Below are 20,530 nucleotides of genomic sequence, written 5' to 3' on the forward strand. Positions count from 1 at the left end.
CTGCAGATTTGAAATAATTTTGGTGTGTTATAGCAGGGTTATAATGCCAAGAACTAATGAAATTGAAACCTCCCCTAGGTAGGAAAAACGGGGCACCTTCATAGGCTTATTATCCTTGATGGAAAATGTACTGATATTCAGACTCTTTGGGTGGTAAGCAATGATTTGAGACTTCGAATGATTAGCGTCCTGACCGAGCCCAGTCATAAAATTTGTAAAAGCTTTGACCAGGTTTTTAAAACTCTGAGGTGAACTTGTCATAAATACAGCATCGTCTGTGTATATTAAGACTGCAGTAGAGGTAGAGTTGATCCGAGCCACATCCTGGCCACAGTCCACCAAGTGTAAATTCAAGTTGTTAATATAAAGAATATATAGGCTAGGGGCTAAGATGCAACATTGTTGTTCTCCACACTCAAAAGGGAATAAGTCCAGACCATCTCCATTTGGACCAAACCTAATGCGGGCAGGCATGTTGCTGTGGAGGTTGACAAGGGAGTTAATGAAGATCTCATCCAAGCCCATAAGAGATTGATGCCATTATTTTAATTGATTTGCATGGTCGAATGCACACAAAAGATCTATAAATATGATGTCCAATGGGTGGTGCTTGACAAGGATATATTTTCATGTTATATGAGAAAGATTCAAGCACTGCTCCATTGTTTTGAGTCCCTTTCTTAATCGGAACTGACAGTAGCTGAGAATATTCTGCTTATTGGCCCAAGTCCTAATTCTATTAAAAATTACTCTCCCGAGCACTTTGACCGTTGAATCAATGAGGGATATTGGATAAGGAAATATATATATATATTTTTAAAAGAACTTACCTGCTTATCGACGCTCTTCTTATCCTCTGGCTCCACAACAGGCACAGGCTCCCAGACTGCCCTGCGGCCTATCCTAACGCTGCTCTCATGCTGCTGGCAGCATGAGAGCAGCATTGGGATTGGCCTGAGTGTACTCGATTTCCACTCCCAGGCAGACTGAAAGCCTCTGCCTGCTGTCTCCAACCCGGCCACACAGCTCAGGTTGGAGACAGCTCAGTGCACATGTCAGTTTGGCCATCCTGAGACGGCCAGCCAAACTCACATGCACATTGAGGGGAGTGCACACCAGGGGGGCAGAAAGCCCACCAGACACCAGGGAATAATGTTTTTTTAAAAAAAGAGGGTGGGGGTATAGCCATACCCCCACCCCAAATAAATGCGGACAAAATTGTTCTGCCCACTGGTGGGCCGATGGCGTAATTACCCCCGATCCACTCCCTGGGGGATCAGAAAGCCTACAAGATGCCAGGGAATTAAACAAAAATAGTGGAGTGGTGGCTACCAACCAGTATGGGCATGGTTATGCCCCCATCCCAATTGAAGGGGGTAACAGTCTTTCAGCTCTCTTCCCCGCACTCTAAAACATCTTATCCCATGGCAAGCAAGAGGACATTTGATTATTTTGGGTTTTGATTTTACACTTGGGCCATGATAACTTGTCTAACTCTCAAAATCATCCCACTTGGAATGGTGAGGGCTCCACTTTTTGGACTTTCGCTGCCATGTCAAAGTCTACGAGACCTAGACACATCTGCAAACAAAACATCTGGGTGAGTCCAGGGTGGTGTGCTTCACATCCACCCCACACCATTTTCTTACCCATAATGCCCTGCAAACCTCCAACTTTGCTGGAAATCACACATTTTTCCCACATTTTTGTGATGGAACCTTCTGGAATCTGCAGGAATCCACAAAATTCCTACCACCCAGCATTTTCGCATCTATACCAATAAGAATTCTGCCCCACTTGTCAGCCTAAAAACGTTTTTTTTTTTCCAAACTGCCCTTTTGGACCTGCTTTGGTTCCCCCTCATATTCAATATGTTTTTGGCTCTTCCCTCTCACAGACACTTGGCCCACCTACATAAGTGGGATATCATTTTTACCAGAAGGCTGAGGGGAACTTTGGGTGCTAGAAAAGTTGTGCTGGTCCGGTGATCACACACAGAAATGTGGGAAAAATATGTTGTTGTTTTTTAGCTAAATTTTAGCGTTGCTGAGGATTCTGGGTAAGAAAACACTGGGGATCCACGCAAGTCACACCTCCCTGGACTCCCTCAGGTGTCTAGTTTTCAGAAATGTTTGGGTTTGGTAGGTTTCCCTGTATGGCTGCTGAGCCCAGGACCAAAAACGCAGGTGCCCCCTGCATTAACAGGTAGTTTTGTATTTGATCATTTTGATGTGCCCACATAGTGCTTTGGGGCATTTCCTTTCACGAGCACTAGGCCTACCCACACACGTGAGGTACCATTTTTATCAAGAGACTTGGGGGAATGCTGGGTGGAAGGAAATTTGTGGCTCCCCTCAGATTCCAGAACTTTCTGTCACCGAAATATGTGGAAAAAGTGTTTTTGGTGCCAAATTTTGAGGTTTGCAAAGGATTCTGGGTACAGAACCAGGTGAGAGCTCCACAAGTCACCCCATCTTGGACTCCCCTAGGTGTCTAGTTTTTAAAAATGCACAGGTTTGGTTAAGTTTCCATAGGTGCCGGCTGAGCTAGAGGCCAAAATCCATAGCTAGGCACTTTGCAAAAAACAGGTCTGTTTTCTTTGGGAAAATGTGATGTATCCATGTTATGTTTTGGGGCATTTCCTGTTGCGGCACTAGGCTTACCCACACAAGTGAGGTACCATTGTTATCGGGAGACTTGGGGGAACGCTGGGTGGAAGGAAATTTGTGGCTCCTCTGAGATTTTAGAACTTTCTATCACCGAAATGTGAGGAAAAAGTGTTTTTTTGGCCACATTTTGAGGTTTGCAAAGGATTCTAGAGAACAGACCATGGTGGGAGCCCAACAAGTCACCCCATCCTGGATTCCCCTAGGTGTCTAGTTTAAAAAAAAATCACAGGTATAGTAGGTTTCCCTAGGCGCCGGCTGAGCTAGTGTTATTGCCCCCTGTCTTTCTCTACATTTTTTCCTTCCAAATGTAAGACAGTGTGTAAAAAAGATGTCTATTTGAGAACTGCCCTGTAATTCACATGCTAGTATGGACACCCCAGAATTCAGAGATGTGCAAATAACCACTGCTTCTCAACATCTTATCTTGTGCCCATTTTGGAAATACAAAGGTTTCCTTGATACCTATTTTTCACTTTTTATATTTCACCAAATGAATTGCTGTATACTCTGTATACAATGAAAACTCATTGCAAGGTGTAGCTCCTTTATTGGCTCTGTGTACCTACAGTTCCTGATGACCCTACAAGCCCAATATAGCCCCGAAACCAGAAGAGTCCAGCAGACATAACAGTATATTACTTTTGAAAATCTGCCATGGCAGAAAAAAGTTAGAGTAAAATGTGGAGAAAAATTGCTTTTCAGTTTCAATATTTTTTTATTTCAGCTGTTATTTTCTGTAGGAAAACTTTATAGGATCTACACAAATTACCCCTTGCCGAATTCGGAATTTTGTCTACTTTTCAGAAATGTTTAGCTGTCCGGGATCTAGCACTGGTTTCACACCCATTTCTGTCACTAACTGGAAGGAGGCTGAAAACACAAAAAATAATAAAAATTGGGTATGTCCCAGTAAAATGCCAAAATTGTGTTGAAAAATGTAATTTTCTGATTCAAGTCTGCCTGTTCCTGAAAGCTGGGAAGATGGAGATTCTAGCCCCACAAACCATTTGTTGATGCCATTTTCAGGGAAAACACCACAAGCCGCCTTCTGCAGCCCTTTTTTCCCGTTTTGTTTAAAAAAACTAAATGTTTCTGTATTTTGGCTAATTTCCTGGCCTCCTTCAGGGGAACCCCCAAACTCTGGGTACCTCTAGAATCCCTAGGATGATGGAAAAAAAGGACGCAAATTGGCGTGGGTAACTTATAGAACAAAAAGTTATGAGGGCCTAATCGCGAACTACCCCAACTAGCCAACAAATGGCCTGAAACCTGAGGGGGGAAAAGGCCTCACAGCAAAGGGTTAATTGTTATTCTGGTAACTGAGTGTTTGTTGGTCAACAGACGCACTACGTGCAGTGGGCACAGGAGGCGAACACAGGGCATCCCCAGTGTTGTTATTAATCGTGTCACAGGTTAAAAGAAAATTCATAAAGCTTCTAGACAAAAGTTTAATAAATTACGCTAGAATATGTTCTGCCAAAATGGTGGGTATTTGCGCCAATGTGAGATTGTCATATTCATGTGTTTACTGGGTCACGTTTTGTAATAAAATGAGCTAATTCGTTACCTCTCTGATTATATCGTGCGGAGGTTACTTTTGCAGTCTGACCAATATGAAGATCAATGGAAGCCGTAACTCCCACCTTATGTTTGGTATTGAAGTGGCCACAAGTAATCAGGTTAGGCCCCAGTGCAGATGAGTATGATAAAATGGGCTGGTCATCAATAAAGCCAAACAGTACACAGAAGTTGTTATTACTAGAATTAGAAAATTCAGCATTATGGAAATTAATTAAATACAACTCTTTGCAACCTTTAACAGAAAACCCCTGAATCCATCTACAGCAGACGCAGACCTGCAAAACCCCACAGCTCTGCCTGAACTAGTAGATAGTGCTGGAATCGAGAAATAGGTGTAACCATCACAAGTAGAGTATGTTGTGACCCATCTCACCTATAATAAAACAATGTCATAAACAATAATAAAGAATGCCAATATTTTAAAAATTATTTTAGACCCACTACCCACAATGTTCCAGTTAATAATGCTCAAGGTACATAAAGGGTACAAATTCACTGCACCAAAGGTAGAGATCACATTTATTTTTAGATCGTAACTCTAGGCCAGCAAGGACTCTGGAAGTTGCTTAATGTTCTGTCAATCGATTTGATCTGAGTTCTGTAATGGCAGAAACCTATTGTGAAGTGGTGAAGGAAGTGGTCTAGCTAAAGATGGATTTGATAGATTATATGCAATATCAGCCGAGTTGAGGAGCATGTGGTCTGTAAAAGAAATCCAAAGGGAGAAACAAGATGGTACTGCGGCTAGCATCAAAGATATTATAATGAGCAAGCAGTTAACATAAATGGTTTTTTTTAAATTAGTGATCGTACAGTCACCATTGAAGGTCCTCGGGGGTCTTACCAATTGATCAAACTCATCTAACCAAAAGTATCTGGTTAAAGTTAATGAAATCCAGATACTTAGAAAGCCAATAGATGGCTTTATTTCTTAGTTGTAAGCCATTGTGTGAAGTATCGGCACTCAGCATATGAATATTTGCAAGACGTAGGACACATAGGCAGACTTCAGATGGCAAACTCATTTGGGCAACAGGCTGGGTGGATTTGTCGTTCGAACCAAAAGAGAAAAAAGCCTACCATACAGGGCTCCAGTGTTAAACCGTTCGGAACTGAGAGTTTATTTGGCAAAATTGGTGGTCCCGGAAAGACATGGGACAAGAACGTGCTCCACTGCTACATGTGCCTGAGAGTGTGGTCGCTGGTATCTGATTGTTGAGCTTGAATAGGTTAAAGCCCTTATCCAAGTTTAACTTTTCTTCAGTATAACTCAGCTACTTAAAAAGAGGCTCTATAGAGTCTCTTGAGATACAATTGATCTAACTGGGAGGCTAAGAAAAAATAAAATTATTTCAAATAACTAGTGGTATTTGTACATTGCCATTGGGTTCTTGTGACTCTCGCACCTCTTTTTTTGCATTTGACAGCATTATCAATGGAAGACAAGTAACACTAGTTGCATATGCAGGGTGGGGGCTGGACTCGATGGTGGCTTCAGTAACAAAGTTTGGGCTAAGAGCTAGGGCATTTGGTGGTTGGCACACAGGAGCACTGTTGTCACAAGACAGTCTTCTTTCAGCAAGCTCAATCTCTTTACTTACAAGCCCAACAGCGCATTCTAGAAAACTGTAAATTGTCCTCTCACTGGGTAGGACACTTGATTTACCTGCAGTTTTACATTTCCTTGTGACAAAAGTTCAAAAACAAAGATGAAAGAAGGGTGGCCTGGCCTCTGTTGGGTGCAGATGATTCTGGGCACAGTCAGGGTCCTTCCCAGTAGTGGGACAGACCGACGCCCTATATAGTCCAACAAATGGAAAGAGGTAAATGAGAGCCCACCTCCTCACCACCCACAACAGCCAGTACCAGCCTAGTAATTGTATTCACCCAGGTTAGAATCTGTAAGCGTCCCGCTGTTTTGCTTTCACTAATGACTGAGCTGACAAAAATCTCTGGAATGCACTTCCTAGTCCAAAGAAGACATTTATTATTACTTTACAGCGAGGTTCCTGAAAAAAGAGATTAGTAGGTCGATTAGTAGGTCGAAAGCACACTTTTAAAAATAGTCACAGCAATGAAAGGAAAATGTATCAAAATGATTCTCAACTTCAATGTACACAGCAAATATATGTGATTATATTATAGCTTAATTGCAAGACAAAGAATAAAGTAAAAATTCATCACCATAGGGCCTGCCAAGCTCTTCATCTTTCTCATGCCAGCAAGAAGATGACCCCGTTCAACTGCGAGAAAGAGATATCCACCCTCACAGGACAAGTGTCAGGCATTTGACGTCCAATCCTGACCGAGGTCTTGGAAATTCCCTCGCTACTGAGCAGGGCCACCTTTTAATACCTTTAAAGAACCGAAAGGGCTTTCTGGAAAAGCCCTCCCATGAAAGAGAAATATTCAAACATGCTGGCTGCTGTAGGCCAGAGTTGGAATAAAAACGTTGAAAACTGGCCAGATTCTCAAGGCTCTCCTCCCAAGGCCGCACCGTTCCCTGCACTGTACTTTCTTATCATGTTGACTGACTAAATATTCAGTGAGAGAAAATCCGAAAAACAAGCTCAGTTTACCATGTGGAAAAACACAGCTCAACTTCAGTGTCTCAACTGCAATGTCTAACGCCACAATAAAAGCAGTAGGCAGCTAAACTGAATACAAAATGTAATCTGCAACTGGTGAACACTGAACAACTAATATGCAAAGTGGTGCAACACAAAGTCAGTGGTCAAACATACCTATTTTCAATACACCCGCACAACAGGATAGACAAACGTGCTATATAGACTACTAATCTGGAAACATGAAGGAGGGCCCACCTTCTCACCACCTGCAGCAACCAACAGCAGCCTGGTAGTTGTATTCTGCTAAGTTAGAATCCAGTGCAAGTCATGTGCACCAGAATAGACCAGCACACTATATAGTCCACCAAACTGGAAACAGGTGAAGGAGAGCCCACTTCCTCACAGCCCAAAGTAGCCCTGTTAGTTGTCAGCCACATTAGAGTCATAGTGCATCCTGGGCAGCAGGACTGACCAGTGAGCTATATAGTCCACCAAGCTAGAAACAGGTTAAGGCGAGCCCACCTCTTCCCCTCCATCAACTACTCGCAGCAGCCCACAGCAGCCTGGTAGTTGTAGTCAGCCAGGTTAGAATCCTAGTGCTTCAAAGACTGAGGCTTACGTGGACAAGCTCTTATTTCTTACCCTGAACAAGGAATCTAAAGATCTCTTGAACCAACCCATATCACAGGCAGAAATGTTAAAGGCAATACACAGGCTGAATATAAGAAAAGGCCCAGGCGCCAACAGTCTCAGCCGCAAATTTGACAAACAACATGAACAAATTCTCATGGAACAACTTTGCAGTTTATTCTCACATTTTGCCAAAATTGGTAATATGCAACGGTAGCATTGATGTAATAACAAAAGATGGTAAGGACCTTTCAGATATCAAAAAGTACTGGCCAATCTTGCTAATAAATTTAGATTGTAAATTGTACGCCAAGGTGGAGTTCATTAGATTGGAAAAACAAATCTTACTCAACTAATTCATTCTGCACAATCAGGCATTCTAAGAGGCAGAATGTTGAGAGCCTCTGTCATGATTGGGAAAAAAACAAATCACTAAGCTTCCTGGCAACTGCCATAGCTTTACATGCAGAAATAGCCTTTAACAGGATCTCATGGACTTTTCTGAAGGCCGTCCTGCATAAATTGACCTTAAGGACGATTTATTAGAATACCACTGGCCTTGTACTCAAACCTGAAAGCATCAGTAGGAATTAATGGCAACCTTTTTAAATCATTGAATCTAAAACAGGGTATATGGCAATGATGACCACTATAGCCCCTCTTATTCCTATCAACCATCAAACCCCTCCTTTAATCCAAAAGATTCCATAATTAAATAAAAGTGATCCCCTTTCCAGCTGGAGCACAAAAAGAAGCCATAACAAGGATCATCCACTAATGTTACCATAGATGTAATACCAAAAGATGGTGAAGACCATTCAGACATCAGAATGTCTCAGCTAATCTTGCTAGTAAGTTTAGATTGTAAATTAAATACCAAGGTGCAGGCCGATTTTAGGCGAAAAAACGTACTCAACTAATTTGTCCTACACAATGAGTTTTTTTAGAGTCAGGTTCAATAATAAAATAAAATAAATCCCTTCCCATCCGTGGCACAAAAGGTGGCCGCCTACGCTGATGACGTGTTACTATTTATGGAAATGGCTAAAAGAGCACTGCCTCACATTTTGAAAGTCATATCGAGATAGTCAGTGGTGTCAGGTTATTCCCTCAACATGGACAAAACTGAGGTTGTTACCCTAAATGTCCACTGCTTTTCCTTTTTTTTTTTAACAAAACACAGGCTAAAATGGCAAAATAACACTCTAACATACCTGGGAATTTAGTGTAGTATGGGCCTCATGAAACCATGTCAATAAATAAAAACAAAAGCCTATCCAAAGTCGAAAACTTGCTGACACAATGATCTCCAAGATGCATATTTTGGTGGGACAGGGTTGAAACCATCAAAGTGATGGTTGCTCCCCTGGTTACCTTCCCAACCAGCGTGCACTGTGCAGAGAGTCCAGTGGATCCCCAATTTGTATTGCAGAAGCAAAAGTAGATAGAACTAATGCTCTATTTGTGTTAGTGTGGGTGAGCAGTTAGGCCTATCAGAGGGTAGTGTTAAGCATTTGTTGTACTCACAGTGGCAATGAATGAGACACACACTCAAAGAATAAATCCAAGACCAATTGAGAAAAAGTAACTATTCTTTTTATATATGTTTCAAACCCAAGAACTACATAATCCGGTAAGTAGACTTTCAAGCAAAAGTACTTTGGGTTTTCAAAAATAGACACAGTGCAATTTTGAAAGTTCTGTCAATGTCATCCTATGGAAGGAAAACAATGTTCAGCAAACACAGGGTTAACAACGACTTAAAAAGCCAATCTCAGGATTAGGATATGGGTACGTACTGGGCACTGATCAGAACAACAACAGCAGGTCACACCGTGTGGCACTGGGGCAGCTGGGTGCAGAGGTGCAGTAAGGTGTCAGGTGCCCAACGGTTTCCTATGGGAGATGGGTCCAGTGACAAACATCCTGCAGGCTCTGGCTGGAAAGCCCGACGGGGACAATAAACTGGAAGGTAGTAGACTTGGGGTGCTCGGGGATGTAGGTGCACCGTTGGTCCTCTTCTTCTGTGCCCAGGGGCGACGGATGCAAGGGTGTCTTTTGGTGTTGGGTTTTCCTGTCTAAGAGCACTCACTGTCAGGGGTCCTGTGAGTTGAGGCTGTAGGTGTCGTGGGTGTGTCTGGCAGGGGTGGACCCAGGGAGGACGCGAGCTGTTAGGAGCCAGGGGATGTCTTTGGCACCGATGACCCACCTAGGTGTCATGTTTTCTCTCACCACCAGGCTAAGTGAGAGGAGGCCTGAATGCAGGGGCTGCATGCAACTTGGATGAGTTTAAGAGGGCTGATGCTTGGGTGTACTCTGGCTCAGGAAGAGTTGGGGATCCCTGCTGCTACCTTTGGTGGGCTTCTTACCAGTTCAGAGTTGTTGGGTGCAGAAATCACTTCAAGTGTCAGTGTTATAGGCTGCAGAATCCTTGTTGGATACTTTGTTGCCAAATAGGTCAGCTGCTCACGGGAGTGTAAATCTTTTTAGAAGGCAGACCTCCTGGGTTTCTTGAAGGTGCAGCTTCAGGACAAGTCTTTTTGTGTAGCGTCTGGTGGGGTTAGCAGGCAGGTCGGAAGGGCTGGTACTGGATCAGCTGCTTCTTCTGCTGGGACGACTGTTCTTTATCCTTCTTCTTAGTTGGTAGTCAGGACCTGAGCTCTAGGGTTCAGGGGTGCCACCTAAATATGCAATTTAGGGGCATTACAGTGAGTGCCAGGTGGTTGCCAATGGGCTGTCCGCCTTTAGGGTGACTACACCCTTTGCATGACCACTTCCACTGGGAAGTGCGCTTAACCCTAACGTTAGTGGCCTAATTCCTTCCAAACAAGCTGGAGGAATTTAAAAAGTACTGTCCACTTTATCTGGTCCACCTTAGGGGTGGGACTGGCATGAAGTGGGCACTCCTCCTAATTTAACTAAAACTCACATCATGTGTAGCCGCCAAAAGTGGGGTCAGGACAGGGGGGTTGGTCATTTCCACCGTTTGGAGAGACCTGGGTTCCATTTCAAAGGCGGCAATGCCTTTGAAGCTCCCATCCCTGGTTTGTCCATCCTGCTCTAAACGAGGTGGTATCACCTCTGTCCAGAGCCGGCCTTTGTTCTGGGCCTCCCAAGTGTGGGCCCTCACCTCAGGGGGCCAGTACTCAGTCTAGGGTGGCTGCAATGGTTTGGACCAGTCAGTGAACGCACCCATAGATAAGTAGGTTTTCAGAGGTTACCTCTAAGGTGACCTCTGTGTTTTTTTTATTTTTTATTTTTTTAAATCCATCACTGGGGTCAGTGAGGATTTACTATTCTGAGATGTTTGGTACTAAACATCTCAGGATTCAGAGAAGCCAACATGTAGCTGTGGAACGCATAATGACCGGTGACCAGCACATGTATTTGAAATGGCTTACCTGTGCACTTACTATGTCTCAGAATCGACAGAGACGAGGGGCATATCTGCTCATGCATATATGCCCTCATATGTGCCTGGATGCACCCTGCCTTATGGGTGACTTACACCAGGCACATGCAGTGTTACAGGACCTAGCGCACAGGGGTGTGTGACAGGTTTTGTTTTCAATTTAGCCTGCAGCAACACACACAGTCTGCAATGGCAGCACTATGTTGGTTTGGTGAGAAGACCCTTAGGGTGGCACATAGGTGCTGCAGCCCTCAGAGACTTTCCTTAGTACCTCAGGCCCTAGGTACTAGGGGTATCATTTACTATGGACTTACATTGGTAGCTAAAGAGTTTGCCAACTTTGCAAAGCAACTGTGCCGTTTTGGGGACAGAGATCTGGCAGTGGGGACCTGATTAGTAGGGACCCAGTATACTAACAGTCAAAATCACACCAGAAACCGGGCAGAAATTTAGGGGGGTGGGGCGGTGTGTCCATGCCCAGAGAGGCACTTTCCTACAATCACTGTTGCATCAGCAGCAGCAGCACGCTCGATACACTCCAGAGACTGGAAAACAATTTGCACTACAACTTCCAAAATCATTTTTGGTGCCTTTCTGGCATAACACATACACTACTTCAGAATTGATGGTGAGAGTGCTTTCTGGAAAAGATGGGCCTTCAGAGGTATCAGTCTGATTTGATACAAACTTTTTAACGTAGATTTGTATAATTTTTTAAACTTAAAGCCACTATGTCTGGAAAGTAGGCAACAGTTACAGGCCAGACCTGCTGGTCTTTTCAGAGAAAATTGCAAAACTAGGGCATATAGCCTCAAAGATTTAAAATTTACTCACATCCTCCAAATCATACCTTGAAGTGAAATTATTTCCACATGGAATCAGTTTGATTTACATCTCTCAGACCACTCTTATCTTTTCCTTTCTGGCCTTCAAATGCAAAATAACAGCCATTGCATAAAATTGGTTGTGGACTTCACGTAACACTTTTTGAACCCCAGGAAAGCATCACAATCTAAGACTTGGTGACTACCAACACTGCTGTAATTGCCATCTAGTAATAGGGGACCTATCACCCATGTAATTTAGCCTTAAGCATGCCCTCCACAATGGCAACAAACAGAAAATCTGATACAAAAGATATTTGACACCCACTTCACCATTGATGTTACTACAGCTGTGGTAGGCATTTCTGCAGCCACAAATATCCCACCCCATAAATTAACAGATCTTGTACTTTTTGACCTCATGGTTATTATGGGAACAAAACTTATTTTGTCACAATTGAAAAGTGCATCAAACTTGTCCTTCCACAGTTGGTGCGCATGGCTATATTTCATTTGAAGTGCAGACCATACATTTCTTCAAAATCACATTCCTTCTCCTCTCCAAGAAACTGTGGGGAGCTCCATTCACTTCTTCCTTCAAAACAATAAACCTCCATAACCCATATAAAGTGTGTGCCCAATCAAGCCGCTACTCATATCCTCATCAAGGCGCCCATTGACAACACCTTCAAGTGACTATGACCAGTAGAAACTCATCCCTGCTCCAGATCCTTTCCCCTCACTCTGTGTCTTTTCTTTACCTCTATTCTCTTTATTTTTAATCCTCCTTATTTCTACTTAGTATTAAAACCAAATATTGTTGCTATCAAGGTATGATAATGCTTCTTCTATACTACCGACTCAACAGAAGATCAGTACTTGTATTGCAGTGGACACATGAATGTGCATACAAATCTGACCATGGGTCTGTTAATAAAGAATTTCAGACCCTCACCATTGATATTATCCACCGCTCAAGGTAATATTTATACATGCTGCTGTACAAACTCCTTATATGCCCCAGTGCCTTCTTATTAAGTTGCATTTTATACCTTTATGTTTCTTAAACACCATAAAATATCTTAAATGAGAATAAGAACTCACAGGTTTAACCAAAACAAACATTTTAAAGCAAATAATGTAATGTTTGTTTTAAAGTGTTTGTTTTCTGTGTCCATCGCAGACATTTTGGCCTATTTGTCCTGTGCCCCTTTGGCACATCATATGTAATGTATTTACTCAACCATCTAGAATTTGGCACTAGAAGCCTGGCAGAAGTAAGGCAACCACCTCAAGTACACTATTTGCCTTCATGTTACAGATTTGTGGGCCACAAAACTCTTCAGGGCCATGCACTTGAACTAAAAAAGGGTATGCCTGAGGCTTAAAGATTGTACTTGTTAGGTGTTTTATGATGCTTTTAACACCTTTCCCGTTACTCAGTTTCCATTATTCTAGCAGTTGAGGCACCTTTTGGCTAGGGTTCAAAAAGATTGCCCCTGGACTAAGGTTTGCTCCAGAGGAGAGGCCGGAATTAGAAGCCAGGTCCTCTAGTCACAGAGGTGATGAGGATGCCATTTGACTGTATCTCCAATACTTCCACTGTGTCCCTGACTCAAAAGAGTGACCTTGCATGCAAAATTCTTCTATTTTAGTTGTATCATATAAAGCATTTTAACATTAGTGACAATATAGTTTATCCACTCTCGACCTGCAGAAAGGAGGACAACTAGGCATTTATGAGGAAATGACCACTGTCTTGAACTGCAGGACTACAAATGCTTGGAGAAGAAACCTACTCCTCATCTGTTCTCTCAGAATAATGTTAGCTTGTTTATATATAGCACTCAGTACAACTTTTTGTCTCCTCCTTATTCTACAACGTTTACAGTCCCCAAATTGAACGTAGCAAGTTGACCAAACATTTGAAGAATTCAAAGCGAACTTTACACAGGTACACTTCAAACTGCTTAAAGGAGAATTCCACCCTCACCATTATGAGAACGTATCACTCATTAAACAAACTGCACCATAAGTGTTTCCCTGTCTGAGGCACCCAATTCTGTCCCCCTGTCCCCATCTGACAGAAGACATAATTATGGGGAGTACAGAGGCAGTCTAGTCCTCGTGTTGCGGACATGTAAACATACTTGGAAAAAAACTACTCGCACACCATTGGAGGAGGTAAAAATTCTACACTGCTTGAGCTAGTGATGGAGTTTTCAGTTTTTTTGTTGCCTCAAGGCAGTGTACTCATGCCTCGTGGATAGATGTGCGGGACTGGAATGTGCCAGTCAGTTTTGTATAGCTGGAAGAAGACAAAGAGCGACATTCTAAGAGCTTCATTTTTTCTCTTTTGATCAGGTGTTGGCTTCAGCAGCACAGGAGCTCTCAGAACCCAAGACCCCAATGGCCTCCAGTGCACCTGTGCCCCTCTACTCTGCCATAGAGGTCCTCTATTCCACAGAGACTTCTCATCCCACCAGTAGTCCACATCAGGACTGGAGAAGGATTGTGGATGAGAGAATTCAAAGCAAGACCCGACGCTTTGCAAAGGTAAAATCAAGTAGCTCTAAAGATTAACATTTCATTGTGTCTGTAAGTGGAACCATGTATCCTTTGGGGTCAAAAGTTATAATATGCTGTGACATTTCCATCACTCATGAATCCCTTATTGCATTACAGCTCTAAATCTGCTTGTGTAGTGCAAACCACGTACTGAAATCCCACATTTATGTGATAGTCCTCCACTCCCACTACTGAGAAGTCAAAAGATTTCTCATCACTTCTCCAGTTCACTCACCAGTGCAGTTGTACAGAAGAGATATTCTGTAGTCCTAGACTAGCTCCTCGACCCAGGTAGTGCTAGAGTCTGAAGGGTATGTATATTGTTCTATTACCATCATGTAAGCAGCAATAAAAGAAAATCCGATTACAGAGAAATTGTGCCACTTTCCTATATGTATGCAGTCTTAGATGTGAAGATCTCTGTATCCTTGTGCTTGATCCTTCACCCTAGAGGTTAAGTGCCCCTATTTCTTTGCTAGTAGTCATGTAACCATATGTGTCCCCTGCCAAATCTAACTCATGCTTGGACGTGAAAGGTTGTGCGTCAAATCCGAAATCAGATTATCATTGTGGCCCTAGAAGCAAAATACTGTTACTCTGTACCAGCCCTAGAGTTCATAAAGCCTTCAAGCCCATTGTTCTGTATTTCTGTGCCAGTGACTCAGACCTTTCTTTGCTGAATGTGAAATATGCTGCATTGCTTTACTAGCTCATAAATGACGTTCTCTAATTTTTTATTTTCTTCGACAGGGCACATCGCATGATGCCCCATCTACAACACCCAACCGCTTTGGCCCTGTGGCAGGCCATTTCTTCTTTCCACTTATCCAGCACTTTGACCGGTAAGCAACTCCATTAGCTTGTGTACTGTGCTTATTGAAAATGTGTTGTATTATAATATTTCTTTTTCATCAGTGTGCCTCTTTGGATCTAGCTTCATTATCTCTTCTTTGACATTAAGATCAGTTCAAAAGTTCTCATTTGTGGATTTCACTACAATCCATGATGGTTCCAAAGAATTCTAAAGTGCCCTGTAGGTGATTATTGAATAGAAGAAAAAACAGGTTGTCTATGGAGATGGGAAGGCAGCTGCTGTTGTGCAGAGGAGGAGACCGGGTAAGCTAACCGCTCCAAAATCTAGGTTGCTAGGGACAGCCCAAAGGCACAGTCCAAGGGACACATTGCAAAGTAGATTATTTTCCAAGGAATATAGAGGTGGCAGCAGGGACATGGTAAGTGGGGGCAGTAAAGCAGTATCAATAGGACGAAGCAAAGGGTGTGGCTAAGGCGCAAATTAAGATGGCGCCCATGCTATGAGCTTGCGCTGATGACTGCTCTACACGCCCAGAATCCATAACTTCTCATGCCACCCGACCAGCTGTTCACCACTGGAGGTGGAGCTGGACCCCTTCTCTGCTGGCGGGCGTGGCAAGGAGCCAAATACAGACCCTCATACTTTGGGGGGACCGACCTGCTCTGCTCAGCAGCTGGAGAGGTAAATGTCAGCTGCTGGAACGTGAAGGGTGTGCTGCACTGTAAAGGTGGCTCTTCTGTGGGACTCTTTAACGTGGGCACTGAGAACTCGCAGTAGAACAGGCGCCGCTGAGGGAAGAACCAGCAGTATTCCACACAAGGACGAAGGGCTCGCAGTCCATGTGATGCCCGGCAATAGTGACTGGGAGTCACTGTGGAGAGAGAGGGCCCTCCTACAGGCTGTGGGGTGAAGTCCCCTACAGGCAGTAAGGTGAGGGCTGGCCACCTGTGCACCTGTCCCAGTTTATACCCTATGGGGTGTGGTAAAAAGGCCCAGGACCCTACAGCAAAATGAACTGGACATATATGCGTTCAAGGGTTGAATGTGTGACAACGCAGAGGACCGCGGAAACACCAGGACTGGTGGAGTCAAAGAGGCAGTAACCCACACTACAGGAGGTCCTGGCTGCCATCAACAACTCCAAAACGGTGCAGAAGACGAAGATCGATATTATGGCAAACAACATTAAATTCCTATGGACGGAAATCCACAAATTCAAGGCACAAATGCATAAGATGGAGGAGGTCTTCTGGGTGCACTCTACGGTGATCAAGATGGTCCAACCAGAAAGATAGCAAGTAAAGAAACACATGCAATGCCTCTGTGCCAGAGCTGAGGACGTGGAAGGGAGATCACGACGAAACAATATCCACCTGGTAGGCTTTCCTGAGAAGGCAGAGGATAACATTTTGAAATGATTCATAGAAACCTTTATCCTCCACAAAGTGGTGATGTGTCTGCACATTTTGTGGTGGAAAGAGAATGCCCCATCATAGCAAAGATCCTTTGTTACACGGACCAGGACGCCTTCCTGAGAGCAGTGAGAATCAATGGCTCGCTGCTGTAAGAAAACCATACCATCAGGGTCTGCCCAGGTTTTACACAAGAGGTTCAGGCTTGTCAATGTTCCTTTGACAAGGAACTCTGAAAGAGACGCCTGCCGTATGCCATGGTGGTCCTGGTCAAACTATGTCTCGTAGCAGAGGGGAAAATGTGTTTCTTTGAGTCAGCAGAGGAGGCTTGGGAGTGGCTAAAGGGCTGGCGGGCAGTAGACACATGACGTAATGTTACCCACACACAACTTTTAAGAGAAGAGGGAGGTGCTAGGGTCTTCGCCCTCGACGGATGGTGGGTAGAAGTCTGCAGTGTTAACAAACATTGACTAAATATCCAGAGAGGTAGATAAAGATCAAAGGCATGGTTCAGACGTGCATAGAGCCTTATTGAGAAGGGACATGTTTCACCCCGACAAGGGGCACTAGTGCCAAGAGCCACTGAACATACAGACAATTAGTTGGGACATGGGGGGTTGCTGTTTATTTGAGACGGAAAAAGTTACGGTACACTGACAACACCAGATGAACCAACATGTGGCAATGGGAGAGAAACAGCCTCACTCTCCTACACACGCATGGAGGGACATAAAACAAGAGAGGGTCTTACATTCCTCTCATGCAAAGTCACTGGACTGGGGCACCGTCTGAAAAGAATGGTGGTGGACAAATACCTGGCTAAACAGGACCCATACATCATTCTCCTACAGGAAACACATCAGATGCAGAACAACTGTGGCTTTCCGGGGAGGGGAGATACAAGGTACTGGTACAATTGATATCACGGACATGGACAGACTAGAGGGGCTGTTGTGCTGATTTGCATGGGGAATGGAATGGAATTAAATTAATTATAGTATTGTGGTACCTTCAAAAAGATTTGCAGGGGGAGGTGGGAGAATTGGGACTTCACAGTTTAGTTATTGATAGGGACTGGATAGAGCATCCTCGTGCATGCAGCAGTTCAGAACAGATACCCGACTTTACTCTTTTACCAAGGCCTTGGGCCTGCTAGATCTCTGGCCGGAGGAGCACATGAAGATGTAACAGTATTCAGATGATGGCCATGTCAAGAGTGGACTACATATTAATCCTAGAAGCTAAGAAGAGATACTTCAGGAACACTCGCTATCTGGTGAGAGGGATTTTGAATCACTCCCCGATGTGTGAGCCTGGAATTGACTGAGTGCAGGCAGACAAACAGGGTGGATGCTGGACCAGTGGGAGGTTACAGACAGGGAGACTAAGACGTCCACCAAACATTATTTTCAGGAAAACATGGGATCAGTTGGTCACCCAAAATACTATGGGAGACTTATAGGACTAGGGGAGCTCTCATTTCACCCACCACAGGGAAGAAACGGGAGCGGTGAGGGACATAGAAGCTCAATTGCTCCACCTAGAAACCAGCTATATAGCATTGCCAGGTTCCACACTGTCACATCAGATAGCCCTATTATGAGAGGAAGAGAGGAAACAAGTTGAGCAGGACACATTGGCCTACTGTAGGGGTAGGCAACACAGAGTATATGAAATGCTCAATAAAGATGTAAAGCTGCTGGCATGGCTAGCCTGGCGTGGCACGGGCAAGAGGTGAATTAGCAGAGTGATGGGCCCACAAGGGAATTGAAGATGAATCTATGGCAATAATCCCAGACCTTTCAAGACCACCTGCACATATTATACTAATCCCGATATCAAGGGTTGGAGAAGGCACCTGAGAGCCTTTGTGGGTGACACTCTTATCCCTCCTCTGACTGTGTTGGATTGTGAGTGCCTTGAAGGCCCCATAGAGGGGGAAGAGGTATTGAGAGCAGTAGCACAGATAGAGAGCGGAAAGACCTCATTACCTAATAGGTTCCCCTGGGATTTTTATATGCATCAGAGGTAAGCCAGGAATCCTTAAAAGATATGTTCTAGGAGGTGAGAAGTGTGGGCAGTTTTCCAAAGGACCAGCTCAGATAGTCCTTATTCATAAGAGCGGTAAACCACCACAAGATTGTGGGTCCTTTAGATGCATCTCCCGCCTGAATGTGGAGCTGAAAATACCTGATAAGGTTCTAGTCACTGCTGTGTGTAATAGTGGTCAAACCATTGGCATGTTAGGTCCATCATGATGTCCAGCTAACGGATCTTACATGGGACTCGCAATAGGGATGACACAATCTCACTATATTCAGATGATCTGTTGATATACCTAACAGACATGGAGAACTCGATCCCATGATTGCTGGAGCTCCTGAACATTTTTAGGGAATTCTTGAACATCCGTATTAATTGGCTCAAATCAATTATATGTCTAATCACACCATGGCACCCATGTGTGATTGTAAAATTCCCACTGCGATAGTCCCAAGAGGGCTTCAAATGCCACATAATAAGAAATGCAGTAGATTTTTATTGTGCCAACCTAGATAAAGCGTTAGAGGACTACACACAAGACGTTGGGCACTGGCAACGTCTTACCCTCGCACTACTGGGTAGGGCAACCCTGTGCAAAATGATCATACTACCCATACTTCTTTTTTTGCTGCAGAATACACTCTTCGAGGTATCCGATTTTTCCAAGCAGTGGATAGACCTGACATTTACTCTGGGAAGGTAGTCCCCCACAGATCGTGCTCCAGACTGTGACCAGAGGCCCCTGCGACGGAGGGATCACTCTGCCACACCTACAGGTCTAATATTGGGCGACTCAACTTGTGACTGTAAAGGAATGGGCCTTCAACCCCCACTAGACCTGGGTTAATAGGAAGGCCATGGGGAAGAGGATACTTGGGGAAACTCACTGGGGTGGGGACAGGGTGCTCCCGATGCCTGCTCCACTGGCAGTGGTAATCAAGAGGGAAAGTAAGCCACAGTGAAATTAGGCTGAGGAGGTAAGGTGTCACTAGAGACGCCACTCTGGGATTCCGGGATTCTGTCTGATTGAGACTCTTTGAAAGGGGCAGATAGTGGAATCTAATAAGTATTCCAAGTTAGGGGATATCGGCGCGAAGTGTGAGCTACTCCCCTTTGCTAAGCTCCAGCTGAGATATGATTTAGCATTCAGTCAAAGACTCAGTCACTTGCAAGTCCGATATGCTTTAGCCAACTATAACTATCGGCTCCAGAAGAAGGCAGAGGAAACCCCGCTGGAGCTGAGACTGTTGGCAGCACCTCAGCACAAGCATGCAATATCACAGATTTATAGGACCCCTACGGCGCACTACCATGCCCATTAACCTGACCTAGGATCTCTGGGAGTAGGAGGATCTGGCTTGAGAGGAAGCATGCAGGTACCTGCACAAAGTGGTAATCAGGACAAGTTTCCGGCTTGTGTAATTAAAGATCCCACATCAAGCATATTATATGAAAACCAGGCAGTTCAGAATGGGAAGGGCAAAGTCTGATCTGCGGTAGCGGGTGTGGTATGTGAGGGACACTAGTGCACACTTTGTGGGACAGCCTAGTGAGGCAACCCTTCTAGGAAACGGTCAGGGACAAAATGAGGGCAATCACAGAGGAAGAAATGCAACTTACTCCGGTATTAGTGCTCCTGGGAATATGGGATGGGCATACCACACCGTGACCAAGTACACACTGCTGTGGTGAACATTAGCAGTGTCGTGCAGCAAAATAGTGCGGCTATGGGGGTCACTGGCGACACCGGGGATTGTACAATCGCAAAGGAGTATGTTCTGGTGCATGCAAGCCAAAGAAACAATGTATGAGGTCAGAGGATGCCCAAGGAAACTCAGCAAAATTCGGGGCATGAGGAGAAAGGCGGAGGAGGGGGACAGTTGATCTGGGGGACATCTGGGGAGAGAGATAAACTGTACCCCAGGGCCTGTGAGCCTTGGTACAATGTGTGGGCGAAGGAGTACCTGTACATCTGTGTTTTCAGTGTTGGTATGGTGCCAACTTGAA

The 20,530-nt window shown here is 44.3% G+C and overlaps 1 protein-coding gene across 5 annotated transcripts in view; it reads left to right on the plus strand.

Annotated features, from left to right (window-relative positions):
* The window catches only part of TELO2 (telomere maintenance 2), an 863,005-nt gene that overhangs the window by 656,640 nt on the left and 185,835 nt on the right, over positions 1 to 20,530 (plus strand). For all 5 annotated transcript variants that reach the window (XM_069210626.1, XM_069210623.1, XM_069210621.1 and 2 more), the window contains 2 exons: positions 14,051 to 14,242; positions 15,005 to 15,096. In XM_069210626.1, coding sequence (XP_069066727.1) covers positions 14,051 to 14,242; positions 15,005 to 15,096 — 284 coding nt within the window. The remainder of the gene's footprint in view (positions 1 to 14,050; positions 14,243 to 15,004; positions 15,097 to 20,530) is intronic.

This window comes from Pleurodeles waltl, chromosome 10 (genome assembly GCF_031143425.1).
Source record: "Pleurodeles waltl isolate 20211129_DDA chromosome 10, aPleWal1.hap1.20221129, whole genome shotgun sequence".
Lineage (NCBI taxonomy): Eukaryota > Metazoa > Chordata > Amphibia > Caudata > Salamandridae > Pleurodeles > Pleurodeles waltl.